A 16,692-nucleotide genomic window follows, 5' to 3' on the forward strand; every position below is an offset into this window, starting at 1 on the left:
TTTTTTTTTTTTTTGATTTATTGAAAATAAAGCACACCTTGTTAACATTTTAATAAAGAGAACATCTTTGCAGCGGTGCTCAGAGTTGCTCTTATTCCTCTCTGCAATTCAATTCTCTAAAAGGGAAAATACTGTTGAGATCTGCAAGGTGTGATTTGTTAGGCTGAAACTAAACACACACAAATACACCAAAGCAAAATGCTTTCTAAAGGTGCTGTGTTTGTGAGAGGTGCTTGCCCAATGTGTGTGATGCAAAATGGGGATGCTTTGTGAAGAAATCATCCTTGTAAAGCCATTGGTTCTGGTCATCAGACTCTATCCAATGCTTTAGTGATGATGCTGCTGATCTATTTGGGAAGTTGGCTGGCTCTCAAGGCAGAGTCTCTTCTCAAAGGCTGTTTCACAGTGAAAATATGCTCAGTGCAGCCGAGTGCATGAATGAAAAAGCCTCTGGTACGTTCTAGTCTGGCAAAATGCAGCACAAAACTCAACTTACTCTGTCCTTTCTGCTGTCCCAGGTAAGAAATGTGGGGTTTTTTTGTTCCTCTTCTTTCTCTTATGCATTTGGATTTGAAAGTATTTGTAATTCACGTCTGATTTGTGTAATTATATATTGCTTGAATTACTGTTGAAAGATGCAAGATCTCTGCTACAAGCCAGTTGCTAGGAATATAGTATCTCATAGTTGCCTGATTTACAATTACAAGAAATTTGCTGTGTGATATACAGCATTTTTTTGTTTCCTTTCAGGGAAGGGAGGGGGGGGGGGGGGGGGAATCTTTCAAGTGTCTCGGTAGCAGCTGCAGCAGCAATATTTTCTGTCATATCAAATGCTGCAACTTTGATTTGCCTCTTTCCTCTGTGGCTTTTGCCGGGTAGTAGGCAGATAGGCTGTTATAGGCAGCCTACTTTATTTATTGCTTTTTAAAAACGGGAGGGGAGAATGCGGAGGAAAAATAAAATCAGACCTTGCAAAAGGCTCCCTTCCTGCACTCTCTCCTGATAGATGTGTATTACTGTTAATGACTTACTATGTAGCCTTTCTCTTATTAAATGTAATAGATCCCCCTCTGCCAGAAAGCAGAGGAAAAAACACCCAGCCTTGAAAACATAGAGCTGCTAAAGCCCCGCTGCTGCTGTCTGTCAAAGCAAAGGGTCTCGTAGGGCTTTGACTTCTCAACACCTTCTGCTTGCTCTCTTTTCCTCTTGCTGCTGTTTCAGGGCTTACTTTTTGGAAGCTCTGGGGAGGTTTGCGAATCCTTTGTTGTCCAGCATAAATGCCTCTTTCTTTCTTTTGTCTTACGAGGTTTGTAAACTCTTGCATTTAATGATGGTGGCACTGGCACCCTGTGCTCTGAGTGGAGATAAAAGTTAATTCCTTTTTGACTGGTGATTGAGTGGTTTTGTTAACCCTTAGGGATTTGGTAGATTTTAGTGTCAAAGTAGTGCTGGGATTCCTGAGTCTGTGCACTCGTGCTTGTGCAACTGCAATCTCCAGAAAGAATTTAGTTTGCTTTTCCAAAATAGAAGAAAAAGGAGAGAACGGTGAATATTGGGAGAGCTCTGCTGCTGAGAGGAGGCAAAGCAAAGGTGCTTGTGTAAGTGAGCAGCAGTCATGTGAACTATAACATACAAGCTGTGGGTCCGGGTGGGCATATTTGGGTCCTAGCTAAGCCTGATTTGGAGGAAAGGCACTGATGTGGGTGGCTGAAGCTGCAAGACAGTGAGGCACTCCGTGATCGGAGCTCATGTGAGCAAGCACAGAGGCATTTGGGTGGGTTCAGGGTTACAGTCCTGCTTCAGTGAGTGCAATAAATGAAAGCAACTACTTCTGGGCTGTAGGCACGGTGCCTGAATGTACTGGAGGATGAGTTTAAGGTCCCAGAGCAGCATGTATGTGGAGTTTCTTGCAAGGCCTCCCCAGCAGCTGGGGCTGTGTTTGTATGTAAGGGGGACCCCCAGCATGCAAGGTACCGCCCAGGGAAGGCTGAGAGCCTCTGGGATGGGCTAGGGGTGTGCAAATGGCTTCTGCAGAGAAGTTGTTAAAGTGGGCTGACATCCAGGCTGGGCAGGCAGCAGGGCTGGTAGGGCTGCCCATGGGAGGCAATATGCTTAGGGAGAGGGGGCACCTGGTGGTGGGGTAACCAGGCTGGTGTCCCTGACCTTGGGCTTGAGTCCTGCTTGATGAACTGCAGTTTGGTTGGTATTCTCTGTGGCTTGTTTTTTCTTGTTCTTATTTTTCTTTTCCTTTCAGTTTTCTTCAGCATACTACTGAATTAATCAGCTTGAGTTTGGATTTTTTTTAAAGATCCCTTCTAGGAAAATGTTTATGATAGAGGGGGAACAGACTTCTAAGACCTAGTAAACCACATAGCCTGTGGGTTTTTTTGTTTTTTTTTTTTTTTGTTTGTTTGTTTTTAGTTTTAATACCAGTAATCACTTAAAATTTGACAAAGTGCAGAACCCTGGATTCTGGAAGCAGCTTAACTCTGCACTCCATTGATAACTTTTAGCAGTACTTCAAAGTTGCTATTCTTGCTAGGCTGAGGCAAGTGTGAGTACCCGCAGGGCTCAGCTTGTGGAGCTTTAGCACTGCTCTATATTTATGTGTTTAAACCACACCCCACTTTATTACCATGTGCAGATTCATTTAGCAGTGCATATACCTGGTGATTTAACACACTTCCAAGTTCACTTTACGTATTGTGTCTAAGAGTAAATGAGGTAAGGAATGAATTAGTTGTAATAAGCAAGTGTACATAAAGTTGTCCTCAGGAGTGAGGATGCTGAGTGTTGACAGGTTACAGTATGAACTGAAAATGATGACATTCTAGATAAAGAAAAAAGGGAATTACTGAAATGCTGCTCAGCTTTTCTCTTTGACACACCACATGCACAACTTTCATGTGACAGGAAAAGTAAACAGAAGAATGTGAGAAACAACATACTAAACAAATGCAGCCATCTGGCTGTATAGTAGTTGTAACACATTTTGGGATTTCTCATAAGTTTTCTTTTTTTTTTTTCCCTCAGTAGTAGCAATAATGATTGCTATAATACAGTGCTAGTGGAACAAGAAAAGCTCAATTTTGATAAAATGATTTCTAAGCAATAGCAATCTAGTAATGCAATACTTTCCGTGGCAGCAGAAGATAGGAAGAACTTCATCTCAGAGTAATGATGACAAAGTTTACAGTGTACGAAAAACTCTCAGAGATATCTGGTGAGATTTTGAGAGCATGAACTGAAAGTAATGGAGCATGAAGTGAGAGTAATGGAATGTTTATGTGTTTCTGTTCTTTTGATATATATTTTTTAAATTGAAGGATGTAAAACTTGTAACTTCTGGTCTGTGTGTTCTTAATCTGCATTTAATTCAGCTATATTTGTTAAATCTAGAAAACTCATCTTTCAAAGCTGTGAAAGGATAAGGATATTAATGGGGCATCAGTTTTCCAGACGCACATGCTCAATGGGATGCGTTGTTGATTAAAAATTGTATTAAACGGGTGGTTGATAAATATTTTTATTTATCAGAGGCTTAGCCAGCACTATTACTAACTGTTTCTCTGCATTCACCAAGAGGAAAACTGAACATTAACTGGAGTAGTGGTGGAAGATATGCTTCACACCTTTAATTCATGATCACCTGTAAAACTATAAAACAGATCTATAATATGCAGCTTTATTGATCTGAAGTTGACAGTCAAACAGAGTATACTCTGGTAGTTTGTGCATTTCTCTATAAAACGTACAGTTAGCAGTAAATACCTACAGATTTGTAAATGTGTTGAATCAGGTTTGTTTTCTGTGTGTTTTCCCAAGGAATATTTCCTAAGGCCCGTATAGAATATTTTTATTTTTCTAAAATGAAAGTTGTTCTGAGGTTTGTATGTTTTGTGTTTCATGCAGGCAGATGAATTCAACACAACATTTTTGAATGAAGCTTAGAGGAGGGGAAGAAAAGCTATTTTTGATGGCCTTCGCTGTAACTGTGATGTTCTGCTGGGTTGTAATTAAGTGAATTGGGTAAAATGTGTAGATTTTACAAGCTTGTCTTTATAGTGAATAGAGAAGATTAGTCCTAAAACTGTCCACAAATGCATAGACCACATTGCTGCATTCTTAAGCTTTCATTTTTTCAAATTTCTCCAGAAGAGGGCTCCATGCACAGCCTGAAAGCTGACACAAAGGTACTGAAAGCAAGAGGAATTTATCAGCTTCATGAAAAAAGAAAATTCTTGCTCACGATGTCCGTTGGAATAACGTTAATGATTATGCTGAAATTCAGACCAAATGTTTCCCTGTTGTACCTTATTGGTACTTACCTTAAGATTACTTATGATTTCAGAATTCTAGAGGAAAAAAAACCTGTATCTGTTGTTCTATATCTGAGTTTTTAGAAGGATGATTTTAGAAGCGTTAGTGAAATTCCATTGCCAATTGTTATGTAAAATTCTTCGGAATTGACGAACGTTCTGTGAACAGGCCATCTTTTATTGGGTTGTGTAGTCAAAGATCTTCCTCTGAAGTATCTCATTCAAAAGATGATGTCTCCCAAAACACAGAACCATTCCAGCAGTCATGCTCTACCATTTGTCAGATGATGCCTTGGAAGGAAGGTTGGCTCCTGGTGAATTAGCCTGGTGATGGGCAACAGCTCTAACCATTTAAAGCTGTTCTTACCCGGATCTGACCAGACTCCTTACTGCCAAACAAGGGGGATGTGCTATGATAGATGAGTGAAACTATTCATGAAATTCTGTGAGTTATGGCATTATAATTAAACCCACATTTCTATGTACTGCTTGAGACTCTGTTTTTCTATTCAAGAGGTAGTTCAGACAATATATTTTGTTTCTGATAATCAGAAATAGAAAAAGTGTTATTTTGTTGTATATATTGTGTGCCATATTCCATTGGAGGGTGTTGCCTTGATCCACAGAAATTTGTCAGCTAAGAAATGAGCATTTCTAAAAGGTATCTCAGTAGTCTAGTGCAACAGGAGATATTAAATCTATGTAGATAGCAACTGTGGTGACTATTCAAGAAGACACGAAGTTCTGTCTTTCATTTTCTTCCTGTTAGTGACTAGATAAGTAGGCTTTTAACATTTTATTAATATGTAGAGACAAGCTAGAAAACAGAGTTATTAATGTCATACTCTTCCTGTATTACTGCGTGGAGGAACATCTCTTGCCTTTAGCTGCTGGGATGTACTTGCATGCTGTGTGAAAGTTGTGGACTCAGGCATCAGAGTCCCTAAGCCAGCATAAACCTTCTGGGTAGGAAAAGAGCTTTATCTGGGACTTGAGACAGAAATATGAGGTTAGTGAGTGGTGGTGGTGCTTCAGTGATTTCATGGAAATCCCTTTTTCCTTCCTTCTTTGACAGATATCAGCACCAAACCCACTTTTTTGGTGTATCACTAGTATTCTGACTTATGAAGATCTGTGGAGACAAAAAGACAATCTACCATGTATGCTGGGGAGGAGACAAAGGAGGATAGACCATCCTCAGAAGACTAAGTATGACACAGATCATACTTGATAACTCTGGGTGATAGCAGTGATTTCTTGGTCACAGTTGTATGTTTACACTGTTCCCTGCCCAGATCACTAGATGGATGGCACTAGTCCTGATGGGAGACTGCTTTTCTGTTACTTTGTGTGTCCTGCAGCTAGTAGATAGAAATCAGTAGGATATTAAAAACCAAAGAGAAGTGGAAAAATAAGATTTGCTTTATTAACCACTGTTTCATTATTCAAAGGTCTTGGAAATTTGCCTCCTGCTTGTTTCAGTGTGGACTTGTGATGTGAACTGTATTCTCTATCAGATGGAAAAATTGGAGTCTTTAAAATCCTTACTGTTTTCTATGTAGGGTAGTCATTTCAGTGCTAACTTATTCAATATTCTACTATGTTTTGCATCATTAATTTTCCTTGCTTGAAAAAAAAAGGGGGGGGGATTTAAGATTTGGTTTGATGGAGCTGGTTGGAACAAACTAAAATAAGTATGTGCTATTAAGAGTGGGGAGGAGTGAATCTTTTCAGCACACAGCAGTCTATCAGTATCTCTAACCACTTGGAAAAGCTGATTAAAGTATTTAAATAACTACTGATATCTGTGAACATCCATGTATGGATGTCTATTTTGATATTCTAAGGTGTACTGCTTTATAGGGAGCTGAACATCCACTCTCAAGCTTTTAAAGAGTCTCAAATTTCAGCACTCATATGCAGCTCTCTGGAATTCATAGGTTTCTAGGAAAGCTAATGTTTAATTTCCTGTTGGTAGTAAAAGTATATATTTCCAAAAGCTAATGTTTGTGAGGAGTCAGGGCAGATGAACTTTGTGTGTAACAAGGACTTAAAATGCTGAAAACCACAGGTTCTAGGCCATTAAGCTGTCACAGCACTTTTAATATGGCTGTATGCAAAGAAATACTTATAAAGATGGAGCAAATTACAGGTTTCCATCTTCAGTTTAGGGTATAAGATATGCCCACTTACAAATATTTATATTATACCTGTGAGATTTTTTTCAGCTATTATTGTGTCCTGAAAACTACTGTTGAAGGTTAGCCCTTGTTTCTCCTCTTGAGTTTTGTAGTGAGTGCTCCTTATCTGCTCCAATGCAAAGTCAGCAAGCTTAGCTGGAAACGCAGGTGGAGGAGTATTGATGCTGTGCATTAATGGCAGTCTGCCACACGGACTGAAAGAACAAATATCCATGGCACAGATAGAGGGAGGATGAATAACTTCAGTTTCAGTTCAATCCACAAAATCGTTGTTAGCACGTTGAGATTTGTTTCAATCACTGTGGAGGAAAAGGTATTTTAGAGCATACTTAACACACTGATAATTGGCTCATCTGCTTTATAGTCAATCAATTTCTTTACATTATCTTGGCATAACGTGGAATTGTAAGAAGGGTTTCTGTTCAAAGAGTTTTTAAGTAAAGTCTCTCGGAGCAGAGTCAAATGTAGGGGATTTTGAACCCATTTTGAATTGAATAAGTGCTGGTGGCTTTCCCCATAGCCTCTATAAAAAGGAAGAAATGAACTGCTATAAATTAATTTTCTTTACTTAAGATGGTCTTTAAAATGTAATAGGTACACTTCAACTTTGAGCCAATTACTGGTACCTGGTTGAGGAACAGAGGAAGTCCTGGGAGCAGTGTTCCAAAAATCTTGAATTATTCCCTAGATAAACTCGCAGACTTTGAGTTCTTCTATTTCCAAATAAGGTATTGTACATTTCTCTAGAGGCAGTCCTATGTTTTCTCTGGGGAACCACCTTTTATCATGCAACAAACAGCTATATCAGAATGTGAGAGCTGAACAGAATACTCCTCTACAGTTGACAAAGCAGGAAATCTAGAGCATCTGTACTTTGCTCTCTAAGTGAAAGGAAACAGAATTAGCCATTAGAATTGGATGGGTATTTCCCTCCCAATTAAATCCATTGTTTCTGAGCTTTGTCGGAGGAAGCTGAGCAACTCCAACCAGGCAATGTGGCAGGAATGGCTATCTCAGCTCCAGGTTTGTGTCGTTCTGTAGCTAGATAACTGGCCAAATTAAAAGGTGTTCAGCTTGACCTTCTGCCAAGATATGATAACTGGCTTTGCATGTGCCAGGAAGTCCTGGATATTATCTGTCATTCTTATCCAGGTGAAATGCAGAATGAAAAACCTGTGAGTATAGAAAAATGAGAATGAAATTAAAATAGAACTATACATAAAACTCAGTTTCTGGGTATTTATATTAGTCTACTATTTGAAGATGGTATTTGGTGTCAGGCTAAGTGGTTTTATTCTTTTTGAAAATGTCCTGTTGTCATAATTCATGATCTGATTGAACTAACCAGACTATGAACTCCATTCATCTTGGCCTATGAATATCGATAATCCTGTTAATTTACTAATACAAAACTCTGATCTGAATACCAAAGCAGTTAGAACACACTCAATCACCATAATACCATTGCAGGAGATATTATTCAGTGGGACAAAGACATAAGATGGTCCTTAAAGCCCAGCAGTAATGGGATGTATGCTTTTGTACACCCACGTACACTGCTGTTCTGAAATAGATTAGGGTCTGACATTTGCTTCTATTTACAGAATCATTATTTTCTTCTGATCTTTTAAATTAAAAGATGTCATTTAGAAATGATCGTGCAGAATGCAGTCTCCAGTTTTAAATGTCATTAGTAGAAGTTCCTAATTGTTGTATCAATGCAGTTTGGTTATGGCTGCAGAAATGCATCGTTCTGTGCATTGGGAATACTGATTACTGCAATCTGGCAAACAGCTTTTTAGATGATGATTTCAGACACAACATGCTACTGGAAAATAAGGTTACTGGGAATAAAGCATGGAATACTGCACCGTGTGGAAATTACTTCTCTTTCACATCACTTCAGCGCTGAGTTTGCAATGGCAGATTACTGTTGTGCACTCTAACACAGGAACAGGTCTTTGGCAGGCATGGATTGATTGCATTGCCCTGCTTTGTGTCATCCAGGTGAAGGATGGTTAGTATTGATACCATGTGCATTTCTACTGTCTTTGTATTGGAAGCTTACATGGCTCCTATTACTGTTATATCTGAGCACCCTGCAAATAGTAATGAATTTATCCTTGCTTCCCTAAAATAAATGTTGAGTTATGACGGGAACATTATTCTGAAATGGGAGACATCCTCCAACATCTGCCTGTTCCAATGACTTTAGTTCTATTATCTTAGTTGAGTAATGATACAGGCTGCTGTCATTTTTGCTGCTGGTGTTGATTCAGAAGTGACAGTTCATTGTGCTATTGAAAGATTAATTCTGATTGGAGGGAGCCTGGAATAAATTCAGTCTTTAGGCCAATCAGCAACTGGTGTTCATGATATTATTTTAATAACCCTGCTCAACTCTCAAAAATATAATTAGTTATGATTTGCCAAAGAACTGTCTATCTCTATACAGCTTATATTTTTGCAAACAGAGGAACTATAAAAAGAAAGTGTTTAGCTAACCATAACTGCAGAGTTTTCCTAAGTGTAAGGAAAATATGTACTTGCTTATCACTAGAGTTTACATGATGGCTGCTGGCAAAACCCTCCTTTGGAACAGGAGGGGGGTGGGGCTGGCAGTGAGTTTGGGTAGATGACAGACAATATACATACAGCTGTGCTTCTGATGCTTGGATGCTTGGGTACAGGAAAAGTGATATTTACAGATATTTCCACCCCAATGTGAGACATAGCCTCAAAGGTGGAGTATGTTCCACCCTAGCCATGTCTGTTCCAATCTGATATGATATCAACATGATATCACTGTGATATCATGGGAACACTGTCTTTCCTTCCTTCCGCATACTGGAGTGGCAGAGCTGCCAGAAGCCTATGTTGCTCTTGTAGGTGATGAGCTGCCTGGTCATGGCTGTTCCAATTCTATGCCTACCTGCTGGAAGCATGATGTTGCTGTCCTAAAATCTCACCGGGTTTTTTTGGATTGAGGGGAGACACTATTTCTTGCAAGCCCAAAATATGAGGAACTCTAGACTTGTTTGGACTATTAAAAGCTGTTCTCTGACTGTGGAACAACCACCTCCTCCTGTTTGATAACGTTCCTCTGAAATAAGGATGCAGTCTTTTCACATTTGCTTCTGAAGAATGTAATTTTCAAAGCATTTGTTCTTTCACAAGCATACAAAGCAGAGAACCTGTTTCTTATTTACTGTGTGTGGGAACTAAACATTGATTATGGGTGGCTGAAGGAATATGGCTCAAATAGAAACAGACTTGGTTGTCTGCCAGAACTCGAACTTGAACAAAGCTGCTTTTCAAACTTGTTCTTGACTTCTGGTTTCTGTATGAGAAAGAAAAAAGTGATCATGCACAGCATGAGCCGCTCTCACTGCCTTACCTCCAGGCTGGCTGGAAGCACCAGCACACCTGTAATTTCCTTCTTTGATTACTTTTCTCTGTTCCACTTTGTCTGCTCAAAAAAAAAAAAAAAAAAAAATCAGGTAGTCTGAGTGCTTTTAGTTTTTTTCTTTTTTTTTTTCTTCTAGAACTTCTGGTGATGGAACCATTTAAAGGATGAATAATTTACACGACATTGTTTTAAGTTGTTGCCTTTTTTTTTTTTTTTTTTTTGAAACTTACTCCCTGTTCTTTTTTCTTCTTTATGTTAATCTTTATGCTTATAGAACTCACCTATAGGTGAGATTTTTCCTTTGGTGGCAGATCAGAAGATGATGGGTTTCCCTGCAGCACGAGAAAAAACAGATGCACCTAAACAAAGTCACATTTCTTTAGCATCTTAAATAGGTTCTGCTTTTTTTTTTTCACTGGGTGGACTTCAGATTGCCTGGAGATAGTGCAGCATTAAACTGCAATCTTTCACTGATGTAGGTAGGTAGGCAACTTTATGCATTATACTGTCAATAGTTGTGTACTAACCTCTCACATTGTAAGTTCAGATACATCAAACAAATAAACAAAAAACCCCATAATCTACTGCCACTGAAGACTGCCACCTATGCAAGCATTGCCTGGGCCATAGACCTCTTAAAACTCTCCTTTCTGTAAGGCAGTTTAGTTCTAGCTGCACTTGGCGGTTGGAGGGAAGTATTGAATTTACCTGTCCTGGTAATGGTTTTACGCTGCTGATCTCTTGAAGAGCCTGAAGTGCTGGGTTTAAGTAGTAATAAACTTGCTGACATAGCTGCTGAATTTCTTGCCCCATTTCTTCGTTGACAGAATATGAGAACAAAGATCAAAACTTACCACTCCAGCTGGAAGGGAAAACAAAAGAAGGATAAAGGGGAGAATGGGGAGGAAAGAATATAATGTAATTTATTTACAGCTGTTAGCATTTAGAAAATATTTTTTTTCATCCATTTTGCAGATATACATTGGAATAGAGAGTGACTCCGTGTTTAAATGAAGATATGGAAATTCAGTAATCCTACATGTTAGTTTAGGCTGACTCTTGTATCCAGTGCTTTTGCTTCTGTCTGTTGTCAGCAACAAGAAACAGTGGTGCTGGTGCTTTCTTTTATGCGCCTTTGTCATATATATTACATACTAATTTACAAGAGGCAGGAAATCTAATCCCTTGTTAACTCTGTATCTTTTCCCTGGCTCTGAGCATTCATTAACTGCCCAGCCACAGAATTCGTCTCTTCTACATTTTATGTTTTGGTTGGACTTCTTTATTTTTGTTTGCTGCATGCTTTGTCTTAATGGACAATATTTTTTTTCTGCTTGTTTAGCATTGTTGTGCTCATGATCATTAAATCCATTCTACTGATTCTCAGAGAAACTTTTTACAAGTGTAGGTGAAATAAAACCTAGGCAATGTCTTTCCCTTAATTGACTACTTGCATGGGGAGAGAGTGGGAAAACAAGCTGAATGGGGATAAGGTATGAGGCTAAAGCAGCCTTCACTGCAGGACAGCACCTTGGAGTTTCTCCTTATGTCACTTCTTTTAGAGTCTGAAAAGATTTTATGTATACTAGATCACTTCCCATGTGTCACGTGTAACGCAAGCATACTTTTTAACTGAATACCAATAGAAATAAGTGTGTTCCAGAGAGGCCTGGGAGAGTTCAGCTCTTATGGTTTTCTGGCATTAAGTATGAGAAGAGCCAATTCCCAGAACAAGGCAATGCCTTGCTGAAATGAGTATTATGGACCAGCAATTATAAGAGAGAAGTGCTCTGATGTTCTGTGAGACAGGCTTAGATATTATGGCATTTTTATCCTTCTCCACCATTCCTTCACCTCTGTTAATACCATTTTGCAGATCCATGCCATTTTATGTATCTTCTGACATCTTCTGGAGGTCAGCTGAAGAGTAAAGATAAAAGAGAAGAGAGGATGACTTTTGGCATGTTTGCTAACTAGCTGTAATGTTTGTGCAGGTTATTTTGTCCTTAAAATGGAACAACTCTCCCCTGACAACTGAGCATACAATTCATGTACAATGGGTCTGTTTCTGACATTGTATTTCTGTGGTGTTTGCATGACTCATGATTCATGTGAAGTGCAAGAGAACACAGTGTAAATACATTTGACATTTTAAAATACTGGAAATTATAGGGGGGGGGGAAAGTTACTCAAAACATGTGCAAGAAAAACTGCAAAGATTGTGAGCAAATTAACATTCTTACTCCTGCTTGGCAGCCTTGGTAGCACAGGGGCTTCTGGAACTGAGACCTATTGTACCAGACAATGTGAATTGACCTGGGAAGCTACTGGAGTAGAAGTTCAAGTCAGCTCTGATTTTCTCTAGGTCAGTGACTGTAGTTCAGGTCAGCTGCATCCCAAAAATCTTTAGTGTTTGATGCCTGTATAACCAGTATGCTGGTCTTGATTTGCTTGCCTGATGGGTAGGAGACTGTCTTCAAGTGTAAGGTATCACTGCAACTGTCACTTAATATCAGTGGTACCAATACAGAAGACCCATGGAAAGGTTCCTCCACAGTCTCTAGACTGAAGTTGTGTGTGTTGCACAGGGGTGCTGCGGGGCCCTGACTTGTTGAGCTGTGCCTGGGAGCTCTGTGTTTCTCCCAAGCTAGCTGACAACCTTGCTTAGCTTGGGTGCTGCCTCTCCTTCATACTGCTCTGGGCAGTTTTAAAAAGCAAGTAATTCCGTGGGCTCTGTATGGTGTCAGTGTCTCTGCCCAGTTAGTGGTGCGGAGGATCCCCAGCAGGGCTCTGCCTTGCCCTGAACTAACCCGTCCTAGAAGGGCTGGGTTTTTTAAAATAGCATAGTGGCTGAGTCAGGGGCATGCCAGGCCTGTTATGCTGCTGCTCCTCATGCTGTGACTGCTGCTGAGGAATGTGTGGGGTTCTCAATATGGCTCGAAATATGATGGGAACAGAAGATTCTCCCTCCTCTTCCTCGTAAAACTGTTTCTGATTTGTGAGCACATTCCTTTGCTTTAGAAGCAGAGGAAGTACACACAGTACATCTTTTCCAGCCTGTAAGCAAGAGGCGTACACAGTGTGCAGAGCTTTGTGCCAGGCTTTGGGGGTGGGGAGACTTTAGACTAAGAGAGAAGAGTACATATTTTTCTTAAGCCTCTTCGAGGGAGGGAGAGAAGGCCATGCAGCAACTGGGGTAGAGGATATGTCTCCCATATGGCGTTTCTACGCCTACTTTTGTGACCTGTGTACTGGAATTAGGATATCTTTCTAGGGTCAGAAGCTGGTGAAATGGAAACAGTGCTCCTTCTTGATTTATTTGTAATACCCTTCTGCCTCACATATACTGGTCAAGCTCAGTGCAGTAGGGAGAAAAATTTTTTGCTTTTCATCCCACTTTCTTATTTCCTGGTTCACTGTGTAGTTGCTTTCTGCAGGCGTGGTTACATTAAATTTTTTAATAGCAAATCTTGAAAGATCCACTTATATAATAAACAGCTCGCCTTTTAATTTGCCCTTCTTTCATATATTGTTGTGAATCAGTAAACTACCTGACCAGCTGGCTGTGTTTGTACCTGTATACAAATCTCTGTTTTGTTCAGTGCTATCGGCAACACTTCTTGCTGAAAGGGAGGCAAGAGAGTGTGACTGCAGTCTAGTGGGTAGAGATCATCCTTCAAGCAAGGAGTCTCTTGGTATTTATTCATAGTAACTCTTTGTTGTAAATATGTAATTATACTCTGGATAACCACTACAACATCAAACTTGCCATCTTTTGCAGATGAGGTTTTAACTGCTGCATTCAGAGCTGTGCTTCTCTTTGCTTAGTCTCTTCCGAACTCAAGGCAACTTATTTGTGTAACAGCCCAACTTTGGCTGGACATGTGTAGGGCAGGGAGCTTTCTCAAGAAACAGCTGTGGCTTAGGTTGGGAATTGCAAGCTTTGGCTTTCCCCTTGCCCAGCAGTGTCCGTGTGAACTTTGTTTTTTAGAGCTTCTCCAGGCTATGCTGCTTCACCAGGAATCTGGAGTGCAAAACAGTGTCTTTTCCCACCAGCTGTGAGCATAAGGCTGCCCCTTGGCTTGACTAGAAGTTTGGGGTTAGCCTTGTCCCATTACCAAATATAGCATAAATCTTGCTGACAAGGTTTCCAGGCAGCTGTGGTCACGATCGCGGTATCTAAGCTGTGAATGTGGCTGTGTGACAGAAGTGATTTCTGATTGTGGTGCTTATCCCTGAAGCACAAACACAAACAGACCCAGAGGAGGGCTCGTTCTTGCTCCATCCCCAGCCATGTTTCCATGTGGATCAAGCTGCTGCTTGCCGTGTGGTGCTGGCTGGTAACCCTGGAGGGTTAGAACATATTCTGGAGCCAAAGGTGGCTGCTGGCCATGGAAGAGATAACTGTGCTCACAGCACTTGAAACTTTGGTTTTTTTTTTTTCTCTTAACAGCCTCATCCTTCTTGAGCATCTTGATTTCAAGTATCTGTTGAAGAACTGTAAACAGATTTCCTTCGGTTCTGCTGCACTACATGCTGTGTTGCAATACATTTTGTCTACTTTAAAGCTGTTAGTGATTCATTAGTTTACAGTTCCAAAAACCAATTCCAAAGGGATCACTCATCTCCCAAGAGCGGTGAAGATATTTTCAGGCTGGCTACACAGTGCTATGGCAATGTTTTTGAATTTTGCCTGGTTCAAATCACGTGGCAGTGATACCACCAAAGGCTGCCAATTCAATGGAGGATTGCACACAGATTCCATGGGTGGGAAACTGCAATATTATTAGACACGGCTAAGAATAGTTCCTCTTAACTTCTGAAATGTCAGAACAGTCTTGTAAGTGCACTTTGCAAAGTGTTAACCCTTTGTTTGCTGCCTGTAACATTCTCTAACATGTCCAACATTAAACTGTGTCTCTAATGCAAAAAGGAAGCATACTGGAAACTAAAAGTCTCCACATATATCTCTCTGTGAATGGACTTGTGTGGAGATCTCAGGGTTGCAGCATCAGCCTGGGGACCTGTGGCTGTTGTGTGTTTGTACAATGATTAAAAAGATAAGCTGCTGCTATCCAGGGGTTTGTAAGGCCTAATGAGCATGCCTCTGCCTAGTTTTCTCTATTTGCAAAGGGCTTTGAATCCTAATAGTAAGAAGCCCCTCTAGAGTAGAATTTAAAATAAAGAGCGTGCCAAGATGGCCAGCTACCATCTGTCAGACCCTGCTGGAGTGAGACCTGCAGGGTTTCCAGAGGTTGAGTAAATTTGCCAGGCTGATTGCACTGGTGCTTGGTCTGGTGGCAGGGAACAACAAGTCTGCTTTGCAGGGAACTTCACAAGTTTTCACAAGTTGCTTTATAAACCATGAGAAACCGAAAGTAATCGAAGACTCTAAATGCTCTGTGAAACTAAGTTAATGCTCTTTCTTACAGTGGGCATTTATTTCGTTTTGCTGTCTAGCACATCCAGCCAGTACCAGCAGTGTGTCTCCAGCTGCAGGATTTACTGTAAGATTTTTCTGGACTGCTGGAGGCCAATCAGAAAGGGATTTTAATATCTTGGCTCCAGAGAGACAGAAGCAGATAAATGAGAAACTGCAAAAACAAGTCCTTAGTCAAAAGGTGCTAGCATTTGGAAGAGTTAGAAATTAAGCCATGAGCTTTTCTGTCCTTTTGAGGATATAACTAAGAGCACAGCTCAGAGTTGGATGAGCTGAGATTCGAGAGTTGCTGGACACCATTCTCCTCTGGTGGCTGGCTTAATGGTGAGGTGCTTGCATCTTGCAAAATCCAAGCTGGATAGGATTTGCATGAAGACAGGCCCTGGGATGGATTGCAGTGCAAAAACAGGGAAAGACAAGGACTTATTCCGGGACTGCCTCTTCTAAATTGTATTTTATAGCTATTTCTTATAGTTAAGTGTATACCTAGTGGATGAATCTTTCAAGGCAGAACTGCATTGCTGGCTGTTAGGAACACCATAAGCAAGGGACCTCCCTTTCTTTAGGCTACTGAATCACTAACTTTCGTTTTTTCAACTTCTTTGTGAAGTTAGTTTATTAAAAGGAAGGTTACTCCTTCCCTATCAAGGAAGGGATAAATTTCAAGTAAAAAGCAACAGAAGTAGCTCATACAGTCCTATGGGAAGCCTTTAGCAAAAGAGGCAGCTGCAGCTTGGGAGACCCAAATCCACCTGTCAGTGCTCATTGTCCCTGGTACTGAGAGCCCTGAGCAGCATGCTTTGTTGGGGGGAAAGCCTTGCAAAGAGTCTTGCACTGTTTCTATTTATTAGAACAGCTAAAACTTTAATTGCAGTAAATAGATTTTTTTGTTGTTGTTAGAATTAAGATACATCTGCTTCATTTCTGCAGCATATCTTACTATTGACATTTAATCCTTGCCTTAAAGATAGGTTGCAGTCATCTTGTGACAATGAAGATGTATTTTTAGCATGCTTGGGGAATTATGGTTAACAGAATGACTTCACCCGAAGGGGAAGCTTTGCTTTTATCATTTTGTTCTTGTTCAATAATCTGAAATACATTGTTGACATCCATGCTGTACAGAAAGTAAAATAACACAGAGATCAATGTGTTTTGAAGAATATTTTCCTTCTTCCTGTCTAGTTTTGTCTTGTCTTTTTCTTTTATTTCTTTGGGAACACTCAGTCATTTTCTTTGCTTGACAACTTAAATTAAGAGCTTGTAAGCTTTTAAAGTGAAGTTGCATGATTACAAATCTGAGAATAAAAGCAGAAAAAGATT

General features: G+C 40.1%; 1 protein-coding gene and 1 long non-coding RNA gene across 6 annotated transcripts in view; one reads left to right on the top strand and one right to left on the bottom strand.

The window, feature by feature from the left end:
• Positions 1–370: 370 nt before the first annotated feature.
• CDH13 (cadherin 13) overlaps positions 371–16,692 on the top strand; it is a 432,460-nt gene continuing 416,138 nt past the window's right edge. For both annotated transcript variants that reach the window (XM_031615494.2, XM_031615493.2), the window contains exon 1: positions 371–518. In XM_031615494.2, the coding sequence (XP_031471354.1) occupies positions 474–518 (45 nt within the window). In that variant the 5' untranslated portion in view covers positions 371–473. The remainder of the gene's footprint in view (positions 519–16,692) is intronic.
• Positions 6,737–12,758, bottom strand: LOC149916179 (uncharacterized). Of its 4 annotated transcripts, none has more exons than XR_016470653.1 (4): positions 10,211–12,758; positions 9,918–9,992; positions 7,147–7,693; positions 6,737–6,819 (listed from the first exon to the last, which is right to left on the bottom strand). It is a non-coding gene; the product is annotated as an uncharacterized LOC149916179 (long non-coding RNA). The 4 variants fall into 4 exon arrangements; XR_016470652.1 differs by lacking the exon at positions 6,737–6,819 and having other exon boundaries at positions 7,611–7,693; positions 9,918–9,989; positions 10,211–10,261; positions 10,638–12,758; XR_016470651.1 differs by lacking the exon at positions 6,737–6,819 and having other exon boundaries at positions 7,611–7,693; positions 10,211–10,261; positions 10,638–12,758.

The sequence above is a fragment of the Phasianus colchicus genome, chromosome 13, assembly GCF_987193195.1.
Source record: "Phasianus colchicus chromosome 13, bPhaCol1.hap1.1, whole genome shotgun sequence".
NCBI lineage: Eukaryota > Metazoa > Chordata > Aves > Galliformes > Phasianidae > Phasianus > Phasianus colchicus.